Below are 25714 nucleotides of genomic sequence, written 5' to 3' on the forward strand. Positions count from 1 at the left end.
GCCCTCCCCGCGGCAGGGGGCGCTGTGGGGGCGCGGCGCCGGAAGGAGCGGCCGCGGCGGCGCGGCGCGTCCCGGGACCGGCCGCTGATGGCGGCGCCGCCGACGCCGTGTGCCCCGGGCGCTCCTGCCGCTGCCTGAGGCGCTCCCGCCGCCCCCGCGCCCTTCGCCATGACCGAGGAGCCGTACGAGAAGTTCCTGACCCCCGAGGAGCCGTGCCCGCTGCTCTCGCACCAGCACCCGCCGCGGGGCGGCAGCTTTAGCCTGAGCGAAGAGGGCTGCCTGGACGTCAGCGATTTCGGCTGCCAGCTGTCCTCCTGCCACCGCACCGACCCTCTGCACCGCTTCCACTCCAACAGGTCCGCTCAGGGGCTCGGGGCGGCGGGGCCGGGCGATGCGGAGGGGCCGGGGCGGGCGGCGCGGGGGTCGCGGCGGGGCCGGGGCCGCCCCTGGCAGGCCCGCGCATCCTTCCCCTGCTCCTGGCCGGGCCGGGCCGGGCATGGCCGGGCTGCAGGTGCCCCGCGTGTCCGCCGCACGCCCTGCTGGGTTACCCTTCCCTTTGGCTTGGTCTGGGTTCGGCTCATCACCTTACAGTTGACAGTGTGAGCTTGGTCGGTTTTTTAAGATCTGTTTTTTCATAGAATCACAAAATGGTTTCGGTTGGAAGGGATCCTAAAGGTCAAATAGTTCCAACTCCCCTGCCCTGGGCAGGGAGACCTTCACTAGGATCAGGTTGCTCCTAGCCTCATTCCGAATTTCTTAATTTTTCAGATTATGAGTTTTTGAGGGCTGTAGGCACCTACAGAATGGTGTGTTTATAAGACTTAAGAGCAGGCCTTGCATGGACACCAGGCACACCTTTAGAGATTTAGAATGAGTTAGGCGGCTTTTGAACTGCACTGACTCCTGCAGAAACATTTCCACCCCATGCTACTAATTGAGGGCAAATTATTCTGCCTGTGATTTGTAGAAAAGGTCTTTTCTAGAAGTGCAAATACAGCTCTGCAAAGAAATATCAGTTGAGTTTGTAAAATCAAAACCTCAGTCCTGCTTTCCTAAGAACCTAATTCTGCTAATACATAGTATTAAGCTTGAATATAGCAATAGCTTTCTTTGAGAATAGTCTATGAGATTTCAGTCTCCAATATACATGTCTCCAGCATTCCTGTTCCAGAATTACAAGATTCTTTCATGGGTTATTAGTATTTCTGCGACAGAATTGTGAAGCGTGAATTTGTATGAAGTCATGGAAATTGCACTTAAAAAGTGTCATTCACAAGGGAAAATTTAATTATACATTCTTAAATGATTCAGCATGAAGAGTCTTGATCAAACATGATGCACTTTCATAATATAGTTGTTAAGTCATAAGACATGAGCAGTATGATATATTCTTAGAATATCTGTAAATAAATGTGTGATAGTGACCAAATTTGCATTTAATTAATTTTTTACATTTCTCCTTGGGCTGCCTTCCCAAGTGTTTTGCTCAGGTTTGCTCATTTTACAAGCCCAGGTTTATAGTCCAGGCATCTCAAAGGGTTGTTTGACTTCTCTGGAAAAGGACATGCCCTGTCTCGCACTGATTAAGCCATTGCAGATGTGCAGCTCAATCCGTGATGTTCGCATAAGGCTCTCTATTTTTTAAAGTTAGGTGTAATTTTAGTGTAGTTAATGCAGTTCACCCCAGGGAGCAGCTCCCCAGCTATGGGAAGGCAAGGCTGGCTTCCTGTACCTGGAGTATCTGTGTAGTTTGTTGATGCTAGATCCCCTGCACCTCACCCTTTTTTTTTTTATATGTCTGGAAACTTTGTCCACTCTATCTTTCATTCTTGTATCACGGATTCTGAAACTATATTCATGTTGAGTAATGTCCTGTGTCACCACAGTCTTGTTCTGCTCATTACCAATGGATTGCCCTGCCCATAAGAGTCTGTACCAGCAAGGCATTGCGCATCTATAAGGGATGCAGGACAAACTCCTGAATCTACTAAAAGGAAAGTTTTGGAAATGTCTTTAACACTGGATGAATTCACATCTGGCCAAGTGGATGTGGGAGTGAATCCATCACAAACATATTTAGCCAGCCTGGTATGCAACTTAATGAATATAAGGACCAACCTTTCTGGTGATGGGATTGCTCAGTTGGAGAGAAGAGTGTTTTTCTACTTAGCCAGGCTGAAGTGGACAGGCTGATGGAACAGGAGTGGATTGTGTGGGTTTGTGTGGTGCATTTTAGAAGCCCTTTTCAAATTGTTTTGGCCATATTGCAGTGCTGTGCTGACTCATATTTGTCTCGACCTACTTTTCTCCAATATGTAAAATAGGTCCAGATATGGAGACTGATGAGAGTAAAAAATCTGTTCTGTGAAAATTGAGTTCTCAATAGCTTTCCTTTAGCAACAACTTCAACTAGCTTTGTAATGAAATAATGAGATGAAAAAAGTGTTTTGTTTTGGCATGGTGTCATTTTCAAACAGGTTACTTCCCCATTCTGCACTGTCTCATTCCAACATCATGTCCAATGCTTTTGACATTTGACAGCGTTGTGAGTAATAGATCCATAATGTGTTTCCTTATTAAGCCTTAATATTGTGGGGGACTATCAACCTGAAATTTCTTTTTGACTTCTGTTTGTCCTGAAGTCAAATTGATTAATTACTTAGTTCTGTTTATTCCAGTTTGTATGGAAGTTTAAATATCCCAATATATGGAAAATTTTATTTTTAGATCAGTGTGTTTTAAAAACCCAACTAGCAGCATAAAAAAAGGCAATTTCCATACTGCAGGAGTCATAGCCCTGGGGTAGAAACTAATAATCTATCAAAATAAAAGTGTAATTATACTTAGTGTATATGGATTTTTGCCTTGATATTTGTAACACTGTGTTCCCTTTGGTGTTGTTTATGTACTTAGAAAAATATTTAAAAATAAAATACTTCATTTTACATAATTATAACTTGTTTTAATAAAATCAGTATATAATATCACTGACTAGCAAAAGGGAGATAATTTTACAAGGCTTAAAGGAATTTCTTGGGACACATGATGCCAAGGTTTGTTGCTCTCTAATTGTGTTGTCCTGTTTGACAGGTGGAACTTGACATCTTGTGGGACGAGTGTGGCCAGCTCGGAGTGCAGTGAGGAGCTGTTCTCATCCGTGTCAGTGGGGGATCAGGATGATTGTTACTCTCTGCTGGATGACCAGGAGTTCACCTCTTTTGATCTGTTCCCCGAGGGCAGTGTCTGCAGTGATGTCTCCTCTTCTATCAGCACATACTGGGATTGGTCAGACAGCGAGTTTGAGTGGCAGGTAAACTGGTTCCACTGGAACTGTAAACTTTTGTGTAAACTATTGCATACTGGATTTAGCTGTAGTTGAAAAGTAATAGACTAGAATATCCTGAGTTGGAAGGGACCCACAAGGATCACTGAAGTTCAGCTCCTGGCCCTGCACAGGACAAGCCCAGGAGTTACACCCTGGATCTGAGAGTGTTACCCAAACACTCTTTGAACTCGGTTAGGCTTAGCGCCCTGGGGAGCCTGTTCCAGTTCCTGACCAGCCTCTGGGGCAAGAACCTTTTCCTCATACCTAACCTTAACCTTAACCTGGCATCCTGCTGTTCCCTTGTGTCCTGTCACTGGTCACCAGAGAGAAGAGATCACTTCCTCCCTCCCCCTCCTCTTCCCCTCTTGAGGAAGCTGTAGTCAACTATGAAGTCTTCCCTCTATCTCCTCTTCTGAACAAACCAAGTGACCTCAGCACTTGTTTCTTTGTAACTACTGAACATAGGAGCACATATCTGAATCTTGAATGATAGAAAAAAATGTTTTGTTTAATTTTATTCCAACCTCCTTAATCAGGATGAGAGACTGAAGGCCAGCTCTCCAAAGGACATTTAGGTATTATGGTTGGTTGGTTTTAGGGACTGGTATGTGTTTCTTTTAGCCATGAGCTTAGACCCTCTGTACTGAGGATCTACCCTGCTAACGAAATCTGGTTATAGATATCTGCTCCTACTGAAATTTTCTAGGTAAAGTGTACAAACTCTTGCCATAGCTTATGTCTTATTTTCATATTTTTTTTCTATGCCAGTAAGTACAGAGCTCATTTTATCTCACCAGGATGGGAAAAGTGTAAAGGTGAATCACATCCTTATCCCTAGTCTGTGCTGGATGCAGTCCTTTTTGGGTATTTCTAGTTTGTGATAGACTTCCCTGTTCAGCAGTTTTTCAAATGTGGTATACATTTTTAATATATTAGAGATCTAAATTGACTTTTTTATATTAAAGACTTAAGTCAACTATGAATGTGTACATAACTTTGACATAAGTGACATAGGGTTTCAGAATTTATTGGGGAATACTTTAAAGTTTTGTCATAAAACATAGTCTAAGCATGTGGAGAGTCTTCTAAGGATAGTATAAGAACTGAAAACTGATTTCAAAAAAGCTCAGATCCTGTCCCAGAAAATGCAAGTGAACTTGAGATGTGTACTGAGATCAGCTTTGAATTTCTGACTGGTTTAGTCCAGCTACTGGTCTCAGTGTATGTTATATCACTGAAGTTACAAGTGTGTCTGTATAATGCAGCCTGTAGGAACAGCTCATGTTGGATCCCAGAGATTCAGAACTTCACTGATTTGTGAAATTTCAATTCTCTGATAAACTTGGCAATTGTTTTGAAAAGAAGCCATTTCCTATGCCTTAGCTTGCTGACAGTATATTTGATTGGTAACTGGCTTTTTTATTACTTTGTTTTTTAAAACAAGCCTTTGTTAAGAAACTTATTTGATTGGATTTGTAGGATTTTGGAAAGACTTTTTGTAGCTCTTTATGGTGTTATCTGTCAGAATCTGAGCACAAAAAAATCCAGCTGTCCTATTTTAACTGGAAGTGCAGAAATCACCTATCAGTTGTATAAATGAAGCTACCTGAAGTTTTCAGTTGCTTCTAGGCAAATTACAGTGATTTTAATTGAATTGTCTTGTGTGATGATGGAGTTTGTTAGGAATTTCAGACCTACTTCAAAATTATCTTCCTTAAACTAGACTTATGCTCCAAAGCATTTGATTTGGGTTTAGATTGTAATGGACAGTTTCCACAGATGGAGAAGGAAAATAGTTGTAATGTGTCTTCAATCTGCTGTTTTCTTAAACACAACTTTTTAAAAAGAGGATTGATACAGAATAGTGTGAATTAAGTTTGCTGCACTTGTTGTTTGTGGGAAGATTCAAGGGAGTGTTGCAGATTTATGAGTAATTAGAGTTTGTTAAAGTACAGAGATAATCAATGCTTTACTAATTTGAGGGTATGTTTTGAATTGTTAATAGTGTTAGAATGATTTACAATCTGCCTACTGTATTCTAAAGCTTTGTTCTTCCTTTTGCATGTTACAAGTTGCCTGGCAGCGACATTACAAGTGGGAGTGATGTGCTTTCTGATGTTATACCGAGTATTCCAAGCTCTCCCTGTCTGCTTCCCAAAAAGAAAAACAAGCATAGGAATCTTGATGAACTTCCATGGAGTGCAATGACAAATGATGAGCAGGTGACTTTTTTCCTATGTGAGAATTGCAATGTACAGAAGAACTTCCAATTAAAAGACAAAACTTGAAGGCCATCCTGTTTGCTGTAGGTGTGAATGCAGACCTATGCAGTATTACTTGATTCTTAAAACTAAGCCTTGTCCTTTGGATCTATAGAAGGCAGCTTAATGCCTACTCAAATTTTCACCCTAAGTTTTTAAGGATACTAGAACCATGATATTTGTGCATGCTTTATTCTGTTGGTTCTTTCTTTTTTCTGTCTCTCATTTAGAATCAATAATGCTTCAAAATGACTTGCCTTTCTTTGGGTCCTAGGTTGAATATATTGAATATTTGAGTCGCAAAGTCAGTACAGAGATGGGCCTTCGAGAGCAACTTGATATTATTAAAATTATTGATCCTACTGCTCAGATCTCACCTACAGATAGTGAATTCATAATTGAATTAAACTGTCTCACAGATGAAAAACTGAAACAGGTGAGTTAAGGTTTGTACATTTGACTTTATGGTTTCAGCATCTGATTGTATCTTGCAAAATCTTAGACTTGTGATCCATTTTTATGCATAATCATTATGTGTAGGGAGAGACAGTAGAGCACAATACTGTCAGTGACAGAAAATAGAGTTCAAAAGCATATTGTATGTATTAAACCTTTACATGAAAGACTGATTGTATATTCTCATTATGTGTTAAGCCAGAGCTGGTGAGTGTGTAATGAGTTATGTTGTGGACCTGGTGCTGCTTATGGGACTGTACTTCCACTTCATGACCATCAGCTAGCTGAGAGTCTTCATTTGCTTACTGAATGTAAACTAGCATTTAAAACTCAAAAACTTTGGAATTCATTGGGGAAGACCATAAATTTCATGTAGAAAGGGATAGAGAATAATGCATTTTAAGGATGTTACAAGATGCAAATTATAACCAAGAAGGGTGCCTGGCTGATAGGTTAGATACATCCTACTGTCTTCTCAGTTACTGAATTATTGAGATGTGTTGTTTGGAATAGACACAGTGTCCAAGCAAACTGAACTCCTCAGCGTTGCACTGATAATGATGAAGATAAAATTGAAAATGGAAACATTCACTGTTTTATGGGCCTTGTCTGTTACATATTTCGAGCATTTTGTGTCATCTTAAAGTAGAATAGTGCTTCTTCATTTACACACACTTTTTTGAGTATACTCAGCAAAATAAAGGGGTTTGATGCATTAAGTAAACAACTTAGTTCAGTTAAACTTGTCTGACATTTCTGTTTGATATTAGAAGAATAACATATTGTTACATAGTCACAAACATGACAGGCAACCCCCCTAACCCTTGCTACTTATTTTTCTTCCTGTGATATGTCACAAATGTTAACTTAGTTAAGTTCTCTGGGCAATTCCACATCCCTTGGGATTTAAGCAGCCACAGGAAAATGTTTTAAAAGCCTACCTGAACTGACCCAATAACTTCATCATTATTAATAGGCAGATTGTGTTTTTTCCATGAAAAGGAGTATCTCATTGCAGCATTTATCAAGCTATAGTTATTCTGCTGCCTCTGTTCTAAAGGTGAGAAACTATATCAAGGAACATGGACCTCGCCAGCGGTCTGCGAGGGAGAGCTGGAAGAGGAACAGCTACAGCTGTGCCAGTACCAGTGGTGTGAGTGGTGCCAGTGCCAGCAGCAGCAGTGCCAGCATGGTCAGCTCAGCAAGCAGCAGTGGCTCCAGCGTTGCCAACTCCGCCTCAAACTCCAGTGCCAACATGAGTCGAGCACACAGCGACAGCAATCTGTCCACAAGCGCTGCAGAAAGAATCCGGGATTCAAAAGTAAAGTTTCTAGTTATGTATATCTGTATTAATTAAGCTGTCTTAACTCCTGAAGCCTGCTCGTGGGATCTTACCTGGGATGTTTGTCCCAAAGGAACAGAGTAACTGAGTTACCTAGCTAAACCAACATAAGGAGTTTAAACTTCCCATCACTTCTAACTGAAAGCCTGATGTTTTTGTGTAGTAGATATTCTAATTCCTTTTGTTTAGGATGAGTGGCCTTGAATAAGGGCTTATTCATCTAACTTAAGAAAAAAGTTGTTTAAGAATCACCACCCTAATCTAGGCATAATTTCTGGACAGTAGAGACAACCTTGATTTGGTTTGTTTTTACTCAACTAGAAGTTTCATCAGGCTTTTAAAATCTTTATTTTTTAAGCATGTCTCATGAGATTTTTTTGTGAGAAGGGACCCTCTGAAGCATGTTTCATTTCAAGTAGTACTGTGGCACTCCTTCTGTCCGATAGTTTTAATTTCAAGTGTGAATGAGAGGAGCAGTTCTTGCTCTTCAGCAGCGTGGGTTTGTTAATGTAAGATTGTAACATTTCTCCAGCAATAAAGATTCCTCCAATCCAAGACTTGACTATGCAACATCACAGGGTAATGTTGTGCCTCATAATTCAGTTGTGGTAAACGGTCTTGATATTTTCATATTATGAAATAATATGATTTTGTATGATTGTATGATTTTGTATGAATGTTTATGTTTACACCACCTCTGAGAATTCCTATTTGTTATTTTAGAGGTTAATTTATATTTGCCAGCTTTTGAGATTTTTTTTCTAATTTACAGAACAAAATCTTATGTTTTGTCTCTTCTGTATTTTGACAGAAGCGTTCCAAGCAACGGAAACTCCAGCAAAAGGCGTTACGGAAGAGACAGCTGAAAGAACAAAGACAAGCTCGTAAGGAAAGACTGAGTGGATTATTCCTTAATGAAGAAGTGCTGTCTTTAAAAGTGACTGAGGAGGACCATGAAGGAGATGTGGATGTTTTAATGTGACAGGGGTGAATTTATCAGTGTTCTTTCTAAGCCTTAAATGTATTATCCTTATTGTTTACATATATTTCTTGACCAAATTTGGATTAGTGTTAACAATACAAACCAGATGTTTTCTCAAGTGTAATTTTGCTAAGAAGGTCTAAGTATTGAGTAACTTCAGCTTTTTGAGACTAATTTTGCAACAAAGAATTCAGAAACTTATCTGTCTTCTGAAAGGCTGCTGAATAGATATGATTTTAAGGATATTTGAACTTGGCTAACATGCTAACTTACTTACACGTAAGTCTAGGGGTGCTTTTGGATGACACAAAGCATGCATTACTATGCTTCAGCATTTTTAGGTTTTTTTCCAACTTAGAGATAGTATTACACTTGGCTTTTTCTGTCTTCCTTTCCCATTATTAGGAAGATTGTTTAGCATGAGGAAAAATCTTTTGCTCTGTGGGGTTTTCTTCAGCCTTGCTCTTGATTTCTACAAAATCAAAGTACTATTGATACTTTTCTAAAAGTTGTGATTTAACTCAAACTACACAGAAAACAAGAAGCAGGACATCTAATGCAGAGAATCTGTAACACAAATACTGCCTAATAACGTAGTTCTTAGGAACCAACTAAAATTTAAAAAACAACCCTCAAAATAATTGCGGGCTTTGTCTTCAGAAAGTTATTTTGCTGCTCAGTATCTTATGATTGTTACTAATGGTTCACCAGCACATCCCTAGTATTTCTGTGAAAAGATTCCAATAAAAACACATTTATGCACTAATCTACAATTAAGTTGTCTAGGACACTACTTAAAATAGTTAAAAACACTACTGGAAACAGAAGTGCAAACAAGTGGCACACAGCTTGAGTGGTTTTCTTCCCCAGAAGCATATTTAAATAGATTCATATTGTTGACAAAAGAACTTAATTAATGCAGCTGTACTTTTTTAATTGTATGTTTAGCTGAGGTTGTCTTCTGTGTGGGTCGTTACGCCATGACATTTATCAGAATTCTCCTTCTGCTGTCTATCAGCTTTTGAAATTTCTCATGATAAGAAAATTAGGTAAAATTGTGGCTTTCAGGTAGGGAAGTAGTAGTAGTTTCAACCTTTTTCTTAATTCTGACAATCTTTAAGATGATTTTAGTCTTTATCTTGGAACTACTTTTATAGAACTCCTTCCCCACATGGCTGAGATAAAAATGATAATTCTAAATTTTAATGTGAAATTTAAAACTTTATAAAAGCATTTTTGAGTTCTGAGTTTAGGAAATATTTTTTTACTATGTTGATGCTTCATTACTTTAATTGTGCTCTTGAATTAAGGAGTTTGACTGACAGTTTATCATGGCCACAGGTGTCTGTAATTGTAGGATACAGCCCAATCCTGCAGAATGCATGTTCAGCTTTAGGACTACTGATATTAATGTTCTGTGTCCTGCACAGTCTTATTAGCCCTGACAGCTGAGGTATTTTTTTTTCAGAAGTGGCATTCCTTTTAGCCTCAAAATAAACTGACCAATAAATTATCTGAACAATGGCCTCTGAAAGGGTTTTGATAAGAAATAAATGAGGTCCATAGTCAAACTAATATGTTTGAACTTAATGCTGCTCTACAACAGGTCCCCAGGCTTAGCCATTGAGTGACAAAAGGCAAGTAATGTCATTTTAAGCTCATGTTAGCTATCCCATATAGCCAGTTATTTGTCCACTAACCACAGGTGTCTGTGACCTGTCAGTATTTGCTTGTACTGCACTGTTGCTGGTTGATGCCTCACTCCTGTATAACCAATACTGAAAACTTCTTAACACTATACACTTTACTGAGAATTTAGATTGACTTAGATCTGGATCTTCTTTTAAATACTTTGTATGGAAGATAAAATTTAATTGCTATCAATTTGGATAATTTCAGGGTGTGGTTGTTAAACTCTTCCATGGTAATGGATGAATTCATCATGAAATACTTCACCATGTGTACACTGTCACAGTTCAGTACAACCTTTATTTTCTGCAGTGACTTTGAAATGTGATTGAATTTTTTTTCTGAAGAAAAATGCACACTTTATACTGTAGAGAATTGAAACTCTGAAGTGAATTGTAAGAAAGGTGCAATATCTCAGTGTGGTGGAGCATGAAAGTGTGCCACTTTATTCTGTTTCAGCAGTTATTCAGAGTTTAAAATGCCTCAGGGTTTTGTTGAGAGAACAACCCATCATTTTGATGAGGTACAGTTCATTCTGGTCACCTGTCTACTAGCTTCCAGAGATCATGAAGTGAGGGAGGATAGTATTTCCATCATAGTGTGAGCATGTAAGTATAAATTATTCTAAGTGATTAGGTGGGTCCAGTTGCTCATCTGTTACATTGGACAAAAAGGTCCTGGGTGCCAGAATAGCTGATTGTGCTTTGTTGTCTCCAGCAGGTACTTCAGTCACGTGTGACAGTTAAAATGATAGAAGAGAGTGGATTTCCAGGGATTCCATGCTAATAATTTATAGCTCTGAGATCTCACAGATCCAGGATGCTCATTAGAATACAAAGAATACAAAACTCTGAATTTCTGCAGAATAACATCTTGCTTACCCTGAATGTTCTTTGCCAAGTACTCAGAGATATAATGTTGTCTTTTCCTGATCTCAGAGAAACAGGCCTGAAGTGACTGTGGGATTCAAGAGTTCTCACATACTTTCACACATCTGTTTTTTTTTCCCTTTTGTTTTCTCATCCCCTGTAGTTCCAGTGACACACTCTTTTTATGGTGGGGGCAAATTTTTTGTCAGATTCATGTTTTTCCCTGCAGCATGCTCAATGCTTACTCAGGAATACCCCATCCATGGTGGTTTGAAAAGACATGTAAATATGGCACTAAGAGACACGATTTAGTGGTGGGCTTGGCAGTGTTAGATTTACAGTTGGAGGTGATGATCTTAAAAGGACTTTTCCAATCAAAATCTATGAATTTCTATGAAATACCCATGGTATTAGTCAAACAGTTGGAATGTCAGTAAAATCTGGTCTTGCTGATTTAAGTTTTGGCCATTGTGGCTACAGGTGTAACTACTGGGTTCTGATGAGGAAGAGTAACAGACCGCTAAAATAATGAATCCTTGTTGTGGTTTTTCTCAAAAAATAAATCAAATCCCTGTGTTTTATTAATAGAGAAAAAATGTCAAGCTTAAAAATAACACAGAGACACGGGAAAAAGCTCATAGTTACATGGCTTCATGGTACCTAAACTGTTTCTGTAGGAACTTTGTATCCACTGCAGTGTGAATATAATCATTTTACACTCTGTAACAATAACAGTTTGCTTCCATGGTAACTTTTTCTCTAAAAAGGCTTAGAAGGAGCACTGAAAGTTTGAATGCAATAGGACTGTAAACAAGAGAGAACATTATTTTCTAATATGATTTTAAATATGAGGAAGAAAGTTGGCAAACTTGGCTGATTTCTTTGTATCTAATGTCAACTTTTGTTAAGATACCGATTTTTTTTTTTTTTTTAATTTGGGAAGCTGATAAAGAGATGGTTACAATGTGCTCAGTATAGGGTGCTTACTCAGAAGAGCAGGAAAAGTCTTTGCAAGACTTTCCTGAGCTCAAATGTTAGTTCTCATATTGTGGTTTGAAGCCTGTGAAGATCATTCTCTGGGGAGAAAACAAACCAACCAACCTGCTTGAACTTACATGCATTTACATCAGAGTGCATATACAATATTGAAAGATAAAAATGGCAATATTTACTGTTCATCTATGCTGAATGTCCTGAAGCCATTTCTTTTCTCCTAACACTCTTTCAACTTTGAAATCAGTTGATGCATTGGTCTATAAATATTAATAAACCTGACTGTTTTGGGAGCTTTTAAAGTTCATTCATATAAGCCAGATTTTCATGGCAAATGTTGTTAGATTTATTGGTTTAATGTTCTTAAACTGACTGATCTTGCAGTTAGTTCTTGGGCACAGAAAAGTCAACAGTTGTCCATTTAAGGATTGCAAAGATTAGTTTATTAATCTATCAAGGGCAAATCTAAGTAATATTCAAAGTTTGTCTATTTTGACTGTTAACTCTGATGAATCATATTTGCATTCTCTCTCATCTGGCTAACTTTAAAATATTTCCATATGACAAATAAATTCTTCAGTGTAAAAAAACCCAATTGTGATATTGAAGCCTTGAAAATAGTTAATAACCAAAGCAAGGGGAAGGTGGGTTTTTTGTTTGTTTTGGGTTTTTTTTGTGGGGGAGAGATGATATAGATTAGAGTATATGGTATTGCTTAAATTGAGGGATTTTTTTCCCCAGGTTCTCTGCTAATTATATGGCTAAAATGCACTTTTGTATAGAAAACTGTTCTCTGTACATTCTGTATCTACTTACACAATGTTTATAGAGATTTTTCTGAAGTTGTGAAGGATTTACTGAAAGCTCTGATGCTGTTGAATTCAAGTTTTCATTGTATTTGAAAATAGTTATGTGCATATTGAAGTACAGGTTGGAATTAAAATTAATGATATAGCAAAGGTATTCTTATGCAATGATGTGGTATCTTCTTCAGAGCAGGGGAATTTGTATACAGGACCTGCGGAGTCACTCTTCAGGCAGAAAATACAAATAAAGTGGCACATCTTAACTGTTCTTGATGACAGAAAGCAAACTGGTCACCCCTTAGCTAAAGGGGTTTGTTAACCACAAAATCTGACAAGAATTGTTTCATAGGGAAGCAATTGTTGTGAACTGTATAACCCAAGGTAATGTACTTAAAACTGTCCTTTGTTTTGATTCCTCTGTCAGAGGTGTTTTTTGATATATATGCTCAGCACCACCAAGAGCACGGCAGTCTTTGAATAGGCAAGAGTAAGGATGCTTCCCAGCTTGTGTAAGTTGTGTCCTGAACAAAATTTGTCTTCTACAATACAGAAGTTGGAAGTATAATATTGCAAAAACTCTTTTTTCCCCTTGTAATCCAATTAAAAAATCCTGAAAACCTGCAAAGAGGATAGCTGGCATAGGGGTATATTCCTCAGCATGCAAAAAGTTTCCTGCAGCATCTCAGGGATCTCAAACCACCTTCTTTGTCTTGGCTATGGCTCATCAAACACTTCTGAGAGAAGTTGAACTGAGCAAGTGTTGCTATCCCAGTTTCTGTAGATGTCAAGGGATGGAGAAGGGCAGGGTGAAAAATGCTGCATATCACAGCAAGTCTTGTCAAACTGTGAGAGATCTTTAATTGTGAACACAGCTGTGGAAGCTCTTGCTCTTGTGGTGCTATGCCTTCACCTGAGCAGCCTGGTTGTGTTTTTTTCACCCACCCAAAGGTCAGTGACAATGTGGATTGTTTTGCAACAAAAACCAAATTGAAATGTTTCCAAGGACCTTGACCCATTGGGATGTTTGCTTGTTGTAAGGGTTGATGTTTCCTTGGATAGCACCAGAAGCTGCAGGGAAGCTGGTGCTTACGCCTCCCCAGGAACTTTCCCAGTCTGTCCTGTTGCAGCAGTTCATTACCAAGGTACCAGCTGCAGGGCTGAGTGCTCTGCTGGCAGCCTGCCAGCAGTGTTACATGGGCACAACCAATGATGTTATGAATCTTATTAGCCATCCTTAAGCATTTCATTTCTCTCTCAAGTGTAGCCAGTTTCACTGCATTGAGAAAGTCACATTTGATAGCCAAACACTATTGAGGCACAAGCTTAATACAGATTTCCACACTTGCAAAACCAATTGATAAACTTGCTTTACTTAATTGACAGGGAAAGGTGTCATTGGCTATGGGCTTGCTGTCCTCAACCCACTCTTACTATATTGGCCTGAGCTGAACAATTCATCCAAACATTTTCTAGTACAAAACTAGTTACAGTTTGGTTTCCTGAGATCCTTTGTATCTGTTCCTAAAGATCCTGCACCCTACTGGTTAGAAAACATTTTTTTCATCTCCTCCTAGGACCTTTATCCATTGTAAATTTCTTCTCTAGTGCTAAAATCAAATTTAAATTTAAATCCAAATCCACATTTCTGTTCTGAAATCTCATTTCATGCTCTTTCCTCCATGCTGCAGTGACACCTGGCAGCATCACTGGTGTAAGAACATTTTTCTGATAATGTAGAACACATTTCTGAAGCTGAAGCATGATAATTCATCGTGCCATTAGAGTCTTTCTGATTGTATTTCAGTGGGATCAACTGCAGTATTGCTACAAAGTTTCTGGAAGAAGGAGGATTTATTTCAGCAGCTGCAGCGCTGTGCTGATTCTCACGGTGGGTGCCTTGTTGTCAGCAGGGGGAGCGCTGCGGTCATTTACTGCATGTTAAATTACAGCTGCCAACGTTGCTTTGCTACAAACGCTTTCCTTTATTCTGTTAAATCCTGTTGAAAGATGTTAGGGGGTTTTGCTTCTCCTCTTATACTGTTTTTGAGGAAGGGATCTTTCTGTTAAGGGTCAGTTTTCTGACCTGTTAAGGGTCACATTTCCAGTGACTAAGAGAAAAGTTAGATTTTTCTATTCATTGTGATTGCTAATTCTTGCCTGGACCTGCTTATTGCAACTGAAAGGTGGAAACACACTCCTGTTTAGTGTTATGTATGCACTGTGTTGCTTTTTAAATTTCCTGATTTCTGTTTTGAATTCAGAATTCCTTGCTGGGAGCTGAGAATTTTGCAGTTGAAAATATTAGGTGATGATAGAAAACAAGCAGCCAGCTTGTAATGTGCTGTGTCTCATAATGCACACAGCTGCCTGTCCCTGGGAGGCAGTGCAGAAAAGATGTAGCTTGACCTAGCTTTATTTTTTTTAAGTAATAACATCTGAATTGGGCTTCCTTTGGAGCAGAGGAAAGTACTGCTTTCCTCTGTAGTGTTTCCTTTTCTCTTTGCTTGTCTGACAGTTATCAGTACCTTTCAAAAAGCTTACTAACACGTATGACTGCAGAGAACATGTAAGGAGTTTTCCCTGGTATCTTGGGTTCATTCTTGGAAGTCAAGCTTTAAATGGTTCTGTACAGGACTAGGAAGGCTTTGAGCACTTCTATGTGATTGCAGAGCCATCCTCTGTTGTGTCAGTAGCTGTCAGAAAAACAGTAGCAGATTCTGAAGTCTTCAACTGTAGGATATTTCCCCCAGGGAAGATGTGTGCCCAAATAATCTTGAAAGGAGGGAATAAAGTTTTAAATCATAATCACAGAGTAAGGAGATTTAAAATGTGGCAGATATTATCTATGAAGCTTGTTTTTCTTTCTATAAGCCTAGTTTCTGTCTATACTTCATGAGAACAGTAAGCTGTGAGTACAACATGGCAGTTCATTGCAGGAGTTGCTGAAAACACGGTTTTAATTCATTATAGACCTTCCTTATTATTTAGGTAGTTATCATTTAATGGTATTTGTTTCCTTTCTAAGTAGTTTAAAAGTTGATTTAGTCCTTGCTTCCTTTGTTCAGTATAGAAATAAATAATTAGTCACAGAATTTTGTTTTACTTTCTGTTGTGCCTGGTAAGAGCAAAGGAAAAGCTGAAATTAGTTCATTTTAATAGCTGGTCAGTTTTCAGGTATGGACAGCATCTAAACATAGTTTAGATAATTTTGTAGGTTCCATGTCTCCTGCATTCCAGAGGTATTTAAAGAGGCAATGTACCAGTTATGATCTTGAGGAGCACTGGAAGTATGCAGGAACTGTGGTGATGGGCATATGCTTTGAGCAATAAATCCTCATGCAGGGCAGGTTTGTGCATGTCCAGAGATTTTGTTTTTTATCTTGTTCCAAAGCTGGAGCACAGTGGTGTGTTCACTACCTGGCTGGTACTTTCTGGCAAGAGCAGTGTCAGCTGCTTAGCAGTTACTATAAATTCTTTTTGCTTAGGGTCTCACAACTCCTGGCTGGTTCTACTTGGCAACTTCTCTCTGCTCTTCTAGAACATAGACCAGTTTGGGGACCTCTGTATCCCATCTCTTTGTTACTGCTGAACAAAGCAAAACCATGTGTTAGGAGAGTCTAAAAAGTTGTGATTATGGTGCTAAGTGACTTTCACCACACTCTCAGAAGTATATTTATTATATTCAAATAATTACTCCCTGCTGAAAGTATAATTGAACATTAAAGTTCATCAAATTGTCGTGTATTTATTTCATGTTCTTTAAATCATGTTTGATATTCAGCCAGCTCTGCTTTGGAATAGTCCCTCTCAGTCCCTCTAGGATGGGGACCAGGGCCTATCATGTCCAGGACTGGTACAACCTATTCTTGGTAGATGGAAATCATCACTTCAGCGACAATTTATATTGACTAATTTGGTAGGCAGATAAAAAATGCGTGAGTTTATGTGAGTACTTAAATTTATTAAATTCAAGGTGAGGAAAAAAGCACTATAGTGCTAGCAAGCCTTTATGAAGTTGGAAAGAATATTTTTTCTGCCTAATTTTTAAATAAGGTGAGTTTATTTACTGAATAGAAAGTATTCACAATGTGTGTTTGACTTATAAACATGCTGCTCCACAAATGCATGCACTTCCTCCTGAAACAATTTAGGTCATAAAACTGTTTGTAGAAGTTACAAATGTTAGCCAAGCAAAAACGAAGCAGTCTAAAATCTTAGCACAAACCCATTTGTGGACTGATAAACCCATTTGTAGACTGATAAAATGAGTGTAATTTATGGTCGAGAGACCTTATTGGCATATGTATTAAAGTTTGGGGATATGTCTATTTTTCTTAGTATTGCATTAGCTGTAATTTCTATGTAATGCTTCAATTCATTTATATATTTGCACAACAGACTGTCAGATAAAAAAGTGCCAAAATGTGTATAAGGAGGTCATCACTTTAGCTTAATTGCACACAAATTTCCTGCAGACTCTGATGCTTAAGGCCAATAATGAGACTGCTACAGCTAGAATAAACGCATTAGCCTATAAATTTAGAGCTTCTACCTGCTTTGTGAAGGGAGAATCATCTCTAAATGAGCCTAGTAACATGGATTTGTGATTAATCATTTTACTTGGTGACTCATCTATGATCACAGTACAACAAAAATGTCATGTTTGCTTAGTGGCATTAGCACAATTTATCTTCTCTACATTCAGAGAATTGCCTTGTTGTCAATGTGGGACTGGGAATACAGCTGAGGAGTACTTTCGTTAAAGGACTTCTGATGTCACTTTATCAAAAGCAGAGTGTAAACAAACAAACAAAAATTTTATAACTGTTCCCTTCCTTGAAATTTAATTATTCTACTTGGTCAGGCCAAACCATTTGCAGTAATGATCTTGGATCTGTAAAACAAAACTAATTTAACCTTGAAAACTGGTATTATTCAAGTGTTCTCTGAATTTGTCTTTTTAAGGCCATCTCTGCAAGTTAACTCTGTTTTTGAGACAACTTTGCTTTCCTTGTTGCAGAGTAAACCCAGCTCATTACTAGAATGCTCAGGGCCCAGGGACTTGTGGATGTCAAGTTTGCATAGGTGTTCTCTAACCCAGTCTTTCCTGACCAAGGGGAAGTCTTCCTTCCAGCATTCCTCCACCCTGGTTTCCTGGTCAGAGGTTCCTGAGGATTGGTCTTGTCAGTGTAAAGGTGATAAAATTATTCACTTTGAGTATCAAAACTGAGGAAGAGAAAAGCCAAGGCAACACCCTCAGAGGAAACTTTGGTTTAAAGAGCAAACTGTACAACCAGAAGCTTTGGTGAGGATGAAGAATTCACACCTGCCCTGTAGTGCCTACTCAGTCTCTAAAAAGTCCAAGTTAAATCTCTGCACTAGGAATTAGGTTTAAAAAAATGAATACTTGCATCTATGCATAAATATATCTGGTCTCTGGTTATGCATTTACAGGTTCAGAGTTTCTTGTGGCTGTGGAAGCTGAAAGTTTTCTTTAAAGGAAGAGACACAGTCCTGCAATTTCACAATGGCATCAGAGAAACTTTAAAAAATCACTTCCTACAGTGAATGCTTGCAAGCTTGGATAATACATCTGGAGAAGGCCATATCTGTGTGATAAAACCTGAATTTAAAGAAGAGCCAGGGGCTTGTTGCTGCTCCCATGATAGTGTTGGTTTTTTCCTTCACCTTTACAACTGAGCCTGCTGCCTCTGCCGTTTAGTGATGATCGATGTGAACATGCTGGAACTGTTTACATGAAGTGAGCTGAATCATTCAACCTAATATTCATTTGTTTGACTAAAGCCTCTTTAGAGCCACTTGTGATCTGATGACTAACGTGGCACAAAGATGCTAATGCTCAGTGTATACATAAATCATTAACTACTTAATTTGGATTTGGAAACCTGAGGCAACAGAATGCTCCATGGAGAAACAGCTATATCTGTCTCTCTCCATCCTGAACCACCTGTCTCCAGAGACCTGGAATGCATTAGAAAAGTTAATGTAGTGACTGAACTAAATCTAGATAGATCCTCTGTTCCAGAAGAAAGCAGCATTTTTTGCAACTAGAAAAGCAAGGAAATCTAGGATGTTTTCTGGTGAGAAAACAAAAATCAGCTCGAGCAGTACTGCCAGAGAAAAGTAAGAACTGAGAAGAATCTGAGCCCCGCTATAATTTTCTAAAAAATATTTTTTGGAGGTGGTCTAGGTAAGAGTGTTTGTGTAAGAGAAAAAGGGGTTTTGTTCCCTCTTTAACTCCACAGAATAGAATCTGATGTCTCACTTCAAAGTGAGACCTGAAAGCTCCACTTCAGTGGTGTTTTGGCCATTCCTGAAGACATATTTAACTACATTTCTTTAGTGAAGTGTTTTGGCACTCAAGGGGAAAGTGTATCTTCCAAACTGATAAACTCACTTACTGGATGCATGTGATATGAACAATTTTCTACCACTGAGGTTCCTCATCTTGTAACTCTTGTCTTGTTCCTTCTGGTTAATGAGCTGTGTCCCCCTGACTAAAATACCATCAAGAATATTATTGATAATGGAGCCTAATGGAACATGAGACTCTGTGCTGCTGCAAGGCACTAAGCTGCAAACTTCATAATGGGAAATTCTGAGACTACTTCTATTTTTAGATATAAATTACCAGTGAGAGGCATTTCATAACGATGTCAGTGAATGGATTCCATTCTCTGAAGCTTTTGTTTATCTTGTGTTACTTAAACAGGTTAAATGCTTGTATCTAAGTATGCATAAAGCAGTAAAGCTGCTTCTGTACCAAAGCAAGTTAATCCTGTGTTCATTTCTGTAGGTCCAAGATGTGTTATTGCCCAGGTCTTAGAGAGGAAAACAGTGCTCTGAGCTAACCTGGATTCTGACACTTGTTGAAAGGGAAGCAGGACCTTCCAACATTCTTTCTGACTTAATAATTTTGCTCTGTCTTTAATACTACACTACAACCAGATTGGACCTGTTTTCTTAATTTGAATTTTTAATTTGATCCTCCTGTGTAAAAGTATGGTAAATGACAATCTACTGGCATGTTGTTTCTGTTCCTAAATTTGAGCCATGTTGTCACTCTGTGTTGTTATTGAGGAGTGTGAGTGCTTTCAGGAACACATGACCAGTTGTTTGCTACTTCAATAGAATGTTGTTTACCTGAATGGAAAGCTCAGCCCACCAAATCTGAATGTCAGACACATTTTTTATTTAGTAAAGCAGACATTTAAAACATTATTTTGTTTTTGACATCAGGTGACCTCACTTATTCCTAGAGAATCATTACTTAAATATTTAAGGCAGATTCTCACAAAGGGTTTGATATGTCCTAGATAAAATGTTTGCTTTAACTTTAAATATATAACATCTAAACTCTACTCCTCTAGAACTTTATGACTTTATAAATTTGGAAAAGTGATATGGAAGTAAAGTGTTGGAGGGCAAACAGGAATTGTCGCATGCTTCAGAGAAATCAAAGTCACTTCAACATAAGGATTTTACCAATATGTTTTTATTTAGCTTAAAAGCTGGAAAGTCAGGTTTAAGGGGCAAGTCAATATTCTCACAAGGACTTGTTTTACTTTATGACATAAAACTTCAAGATTGCTTGCCAGCTACATTAGTTTATAAAGTCTGTTTTTACAGTGAGTGATATACTTTAGAAAAAATAGTTCTTTTCCAGGGATAGCATTTTAATTCTATTTCAAATATTGAGTGAAGAAAGCTCCAAATAATTCAGTGCAATAAACCTTTGCTATGTTCAAGACTGTAATATAAGGGGTGTTTTTTTGTTTTTTAGAGTTGCTAATAGCAACTTATGTGGCGAACATAAGTACAGCAATTTAAAAGGACACTGTGGTAATGTGAATTTCTTCAAGTAGTTAAATACTAATGTCTTTCACCACATCAATGTCAACTCCACTCCTAGTCAAAATGCTAAGGACAAATGAACTTACCATTTCTATTTGCTTTTTTGAATTGAAGGGTTTTCAGAAAACTGACAATAGCCAGTCTAGTCTGTAATTTTAACTTGATTTATTTGAATTAGTGAAATATTCAGTAAATACATCTGGGTGCACTTCTTAAATATTTCCCCAGAGAGATTAAATATCTATTTGCTTTAACTCCAGTAGTGCTCACAGAGTTTTAATTGCAGTGCCTGGCAAGCTCCTCAAGCAAGAAGTGAAGAAAGAAGAAGAGGTCACTCCTGTAGAGAGCTGTTGCCCTGAGTGGGAGCACTGGCTGCTATGCTCTACCTGCTCATCTGAGTGCCAGGCAAGAGTTTTGTGTGGTGGGAAGTGTAGCTGAATAATTTACAATACAGGTTTCTTTTGTACATATTGATCAGGAGTCTTTGAGTTCTTCTGAAGAACTTGCCTTTCTATGTGGTGTTCCTAGCTACTTGCTGCATCTATGTGCACCTAAGAGTGGCTTCACTCATGTCCTCCACCTCAATCTGTGTTTGGACTGACTGGTTAATAGAAAAATGTTTAAAGCAAAATGTTAAATGGGAGTCCCATGTGTAGTGTCAATGCAGACCAGACCTGTCAGAAGAGCTTGGCAATAAAATTGAGTAATTGCAGTGTACATCCTTGAGGTGGAGTTCTACCCCTGTTAAAATCAATGTCAACAGTTCAGTTGATTTTAGCCTTGGGTTTATTTGCTCTTTGCTGCTGGTAACCATGGTATGGCATGCATGGTTCTTAAAGAAGAATATGTGCTGTTGTCTTAGCTTGAGGCTTTATTGCAAAGGCTGTGGAAGTTGACAACAGGATTTTTCCTACCCACAGCAAGATCTGGACTTGGTGATGTTGAAATGGAAATAAAAAGCCTGTGCTCTGTCCTCCTTCATCTCTGTAGAATCTCCCACTATCTCTCTCTAAGCCATCCTGCTTGAAATGGCAGAGACAAATGCAAGTAATCTCCCCCACCACTGGCACTGCTGCCCTCTCAAAGATAATTCCACAGGCCAAATGTCTTGGATTGACCCAGAAGTGTTTTCCAGAGTCCAATTCTGTTTCCTGCCATTGCTGCTTCTGTTATCCCAGGAATTCTTCCTTTAAAGTAGTATCCTGTGTGCCTGTTCCCTGGTAAACTCAGCAACACAAGTAAAGAAAGTGAGACACACTAAAGATGTCTTTTGAAATGGAAACAAATTGCTTAAGAAAGAGTTCTTGCAGACTGAAGGCTTCTCTATCAATGCCTCACGTGCAATGCTCTCTCCCTGGTTTGGGAGGCACCTTTACAGGCTGGATTCAAGGAATGAGGAGATGGCCTTGCTGATTCAGTGCACTAGTGTAATTGTCCTTGAGATATTGCTTGGCTGCCATAGGCTCAGAATTGCCTTCATGAGCCCTTTCAGTGTTTCTAAAGAAATCTGAGCTTAACCGAGAATATCATTCCCTATCCTGGTAAAGGTTCTGGAAACTTTACAAAGGAAAAGGTATGGTCAGTATTTTGAAAGATATATGAATTTTCTGCTATAATTAGGTGGAATATGGATATAGCATTATAAGTTCAATTAAAAGCATGTCGATAAAAGGCAGTTGTGTGCTAAATAAAAGATTCTTTTGTTGAAAACTGGCCTGAGTTACGACTGTTTTATACACATTAATTTGCTTTGTACATACAGAATGAAGCTGATTGAACAGCATGATTGTCTGATGAGAGCTGAAAAGCAGCACTTGCTGTAGGTAATTTAAATTGAGCCCTATTATCATTTACGGATTTATTCTGCTTAGAATCAATAAGATGAAAAAGGGTCTGAAAGCTTTACACTAATGCTAATCACTTCTGGGTCAGTAACTCCTTGTGCTTAAGTTATGCATTTCTTCCCTGTATTCACAGAGCTACTTGGAAAGTGAAATATTTTAAATATCTTCCACTGAAGAGAATTTTCCCACTTCTGCTTCACAAAGCATTCAGCATTGATAAATATTTTGTTGTACTGAAAAAGTTCCCTGAGAGGGAAGTGACACCAGCCAAATGAACAAAAGAGATGCTCTGGAAAAAAACTCAGTACAGAATGCCCTGAAAAATTTGTTAGAAAGCAGCATTCTTGGTGGCTGGAGATTCAACTTGACCCTAGGATGCAGAGCAAAGCTGAGTTTGGGTAGCTGCAGTCATTTCACTTTCTGTCATGGGAATAATTTTATCCTCGGATAATTTATCTTTTCATTTTAGAGAGGTATTACCAGGCCCAAGACAGAAGAGAAAAGCCAAGAGAGGCCAGAACCAAGATGAATTTGGTAAAGATATGCAATTAAGAGGGAATACAATGAAGGGAATGTATGTGTATAAAGCAGAAAGAAGGTAAAATAACCCTGAAAAATCAACTTGACAAATTTATTTGTTCAGTAAGACCTTGGTTACTCCTTTTGGGGATGTGCTGGAGGGTTGTGTTTGGCACAAAGAGGTGCCTCTCCCTGAGGACATTGTGCTTTGCAGACAGGGCAGAGTGTGGAAAATGGAGAAGTGTCTTGCTTTAAGACACGTGGAGGTGCAGGGGCAGAGTCAAAAGTAGAATTAGTCTTTTAAATCCCAGGTGAGTGTCCCAGCCTCTGCACCCTGCTGCATCTCTGTTCAGCTACAGAAAGGTTTGTCCTGGAAGATAAAACCGTCAGGTCCATAATCACTATAGACCATATTCACCACAGTTGGAGCTTCTAGCAAAAAGACAGGGACCCTGTCTTGGTTCTTGTTCTGAAGAGAATAATTTATCGCTAAACTCCAGGCCATTTTATTCTGTATTCTAAGTTCTTATCTATTTACACTCCTGTGACAAGATAACGATAAGCACTGGCTGCCTGCTGCTGCAGGTGCTGCTGTTGACACGTGCTTCTAACCAACCAGCTTTCTGCTCACGCAGTGTTCACGTGTACCCCTGGCCAATCTGAACCCAAAACACGAGGTGACCACACTTGGTTGTACAACTGTCATGGTTTGACACTTGCTAAAAGCCAGGCACCCGTGAAAAAAGCCCCTCACTCATTCTCCTCTGCTATAGTTGAGCAGAGGAGGGAGAAAGAAGAGCTGAAGTGCTCATGGGTTAACAATGAAAATGGAGAATCAATGAAAATAGGCTTAAACTTAAAAGGTATAAAGAAATTATTAGGAATTAAAAGAGGATAATGAGAGCTAAAATAAACCTTTAGAACACTGGTTTTCTCCCCCTCCCTCCTTCCTTCCCACTGACAGCGCAGGGAGACAGGGTGTGAGAGTTTTGGTCAATTTTTCACTTGAAATCTTTCTTCCATTCACTTAAGGAAAGGAGTCTCTTCTGCTACGCTGTCACAGGAGACAGTTCTCTGTGGACTTTTCCAGCGTGGTTTTGACTCTGATGAGTAGCAGTCCTGCCCGACCTTCTGTAACGTGGGTTCCTCCCACAGGCAAAACAGTCTTCCCAAAGCTGCCATGGTGTGGGTAATTTTAGTTCATGGGGTGTAGTCTTTTAAGGATAAGCTGCTCTAGTTTGGAAGTGAGGGCTCTCCATCTCTGGAAGCAAGGGTCTTCTCTCTCTGTTCAAGTTCTGCACTAGGTAAGGTTTTTAGCATCCACCTGCTCCAGGGTGAGGAGCTTTTCTCATGAGCTGCAGGTGGATCTCTGCATCACCCCATGGACTTCATAAATTAGAGGGAGACAGTTTGTTGTGTTATATCCTCCCATGGCTTGCAGAAGAGTCTCAGCTCCAATATTTGGAGCACCTCCTTCCTCTCTTTCCTTTCACTGACCTTAGTGTCACCATGTTGTTTTCCTCACGTGTCCTTACTTTTCCTTTTCTCTGACTCAGAAGAAAATGGTTGTCCCTAGGTTCTTTTGTTCTCAAGTTCTATCAGTTGGAAAGTTCTTATAGGTTTTTGCAGCACTGAAAGGTTGATTTTGTTTGGGCTCCGTATCAGGGAGCTGCTCACCATGCCACAGGACAGCCCCAGCTCCGGTACCTTCCCACCCCTTGGAAGACCTGCGTGTGATTTTTTTTTTCCTTTCTTAAATTTGTCATCACAGAGGCATGACCAGCTTCTCTAATTGGTCCAGCAGCATGTCCATCTTCAGGGCCATCAGAGTGTGCCTCTGCTGGACACAGCAGAAGCTTTGAGCAGCTTCTCTCAGGAGCCGCCTCTGTGGCTTCCCCTGCCCCCACCAAAAACCCAGTCTGTGTTCAACCAGCACAACAACTTGTTTTCTAGGTTATGTAACTTGGTTTTTGCTATCTTATTAGGGGACCTTTCCCAGAGTTCTTCTCGGTGAGCAAAAGGTGACAGAAAGGAACAGAAGTAAGCAGATGCCTGTAAGGCCCTTATTCTATAAGAATTTTCTTATCCCCTACAGGAGCCGATTGTCAAATCTTTGTTCTTTCATCAACCAAGTGGCTTTTCCTCCTCATGCTCAGTTTCCCCAAATACCTGAGAGTACTACTTTACAGGTTTAACTTTTTTTTTTTAAAAAGTGTTTTAAAAAACACATGGTAAACTTTCCTTATATTAAAATGGGCTGGAGCAGCTAATACAATCTCTTGCAGTAAATAGCTATAAAAACATCAAAGGTTTTGGTAACTGTTAGCTATATATTTTGTAATGCCTATTGTATTTCCATTTTGTTAGTTCTATTTAAAGAGCAGTATTATCATGCCCCATTTCCTGTAAGATAGTTCTATTTGTCTGCTCTACAGGAGGTAGGAGATTTTAGGTCCAAAAGAAATTATCTCTCAGTAAATTACTCCTAACTCCATTACGGAATACTAAGTACTTTCCCCTTACTGTGTGAGCAGCTTGAAGAGATAACACTGCAATTTATTTATTTGTTTTGTCCCACATATATAGGTGGCACACAAACTCATCTGAGCAGAGACAGTGATAACTGACAGGTACATTAGATCAGACACGTATAGCAAAGTTTACTTTGATTATGTAGTAAGTGTCAAGATGTACAGTAGCTGATGTCAGTTTGATCTCCCTTATAGCATATAATGGCTTGTCTTTTTCATGGT

The 25714-nt window shown here is 39.1% G+C and overlaps 1 protein-coding gene and 1 long non-coding RNA gene across 2 annotated transcripts; both read left to right on the forward strand.

Moving 5' to 3' along the window:
* The first annotated feature begins 15 nt into the window (after positions 1-15).
* Positions 16-12880, forward strand: FAM199X (family with sequence similarity 199, X-linked). Its single transcript, XM_086850036.1, has 6 exons — positions 16-356; positions 3091-3310; positions 5398-5547; positions 5861-6022; positions 7103-7363; positions 8196-12880. The coding sequence occupies exons 1-6, from the start codon at positions 169-171 to the stop codon at positions 8364-8366; spliced, it is 1152 nt and encodes a 383-aa protein (XP_086706162.1). The 5' UTR covers positions 16-168; the 3' UTR covers positions 8367-12880.
* Positions 12881-14527: 1647 nt separating this feature from the next.
* LOC147650557 (uncharacterized) lies at positions 14528-22308 on the forward strand. Its single transcript, XR_015276103.1, has 2 exons — positions 14528-14611; positions 18178-22308. It is a non-coding gene; the product is annotated as an uncharacterized LOC147650557 (long non-coding RNA).
* The last annotated feature ends 3406 nt before the right edge of the window (positions 22309-25714 follow it).

This window comes from Cyanistes caeruleus, chromosome 14 (genome assembly GCF_971803275.1).
Source record: "Cyanistes caeruleus chromosome 14, bCyaCae1.hap1.1, whole genome shotgun sequence".
In the NCBI taxonomy this organism is placed as follows: Eukaryota; Metazoa; Chordata; class Aves; order Passeriformes; family Paridae; genus Cyanistes; species Cyanistes caeruleus.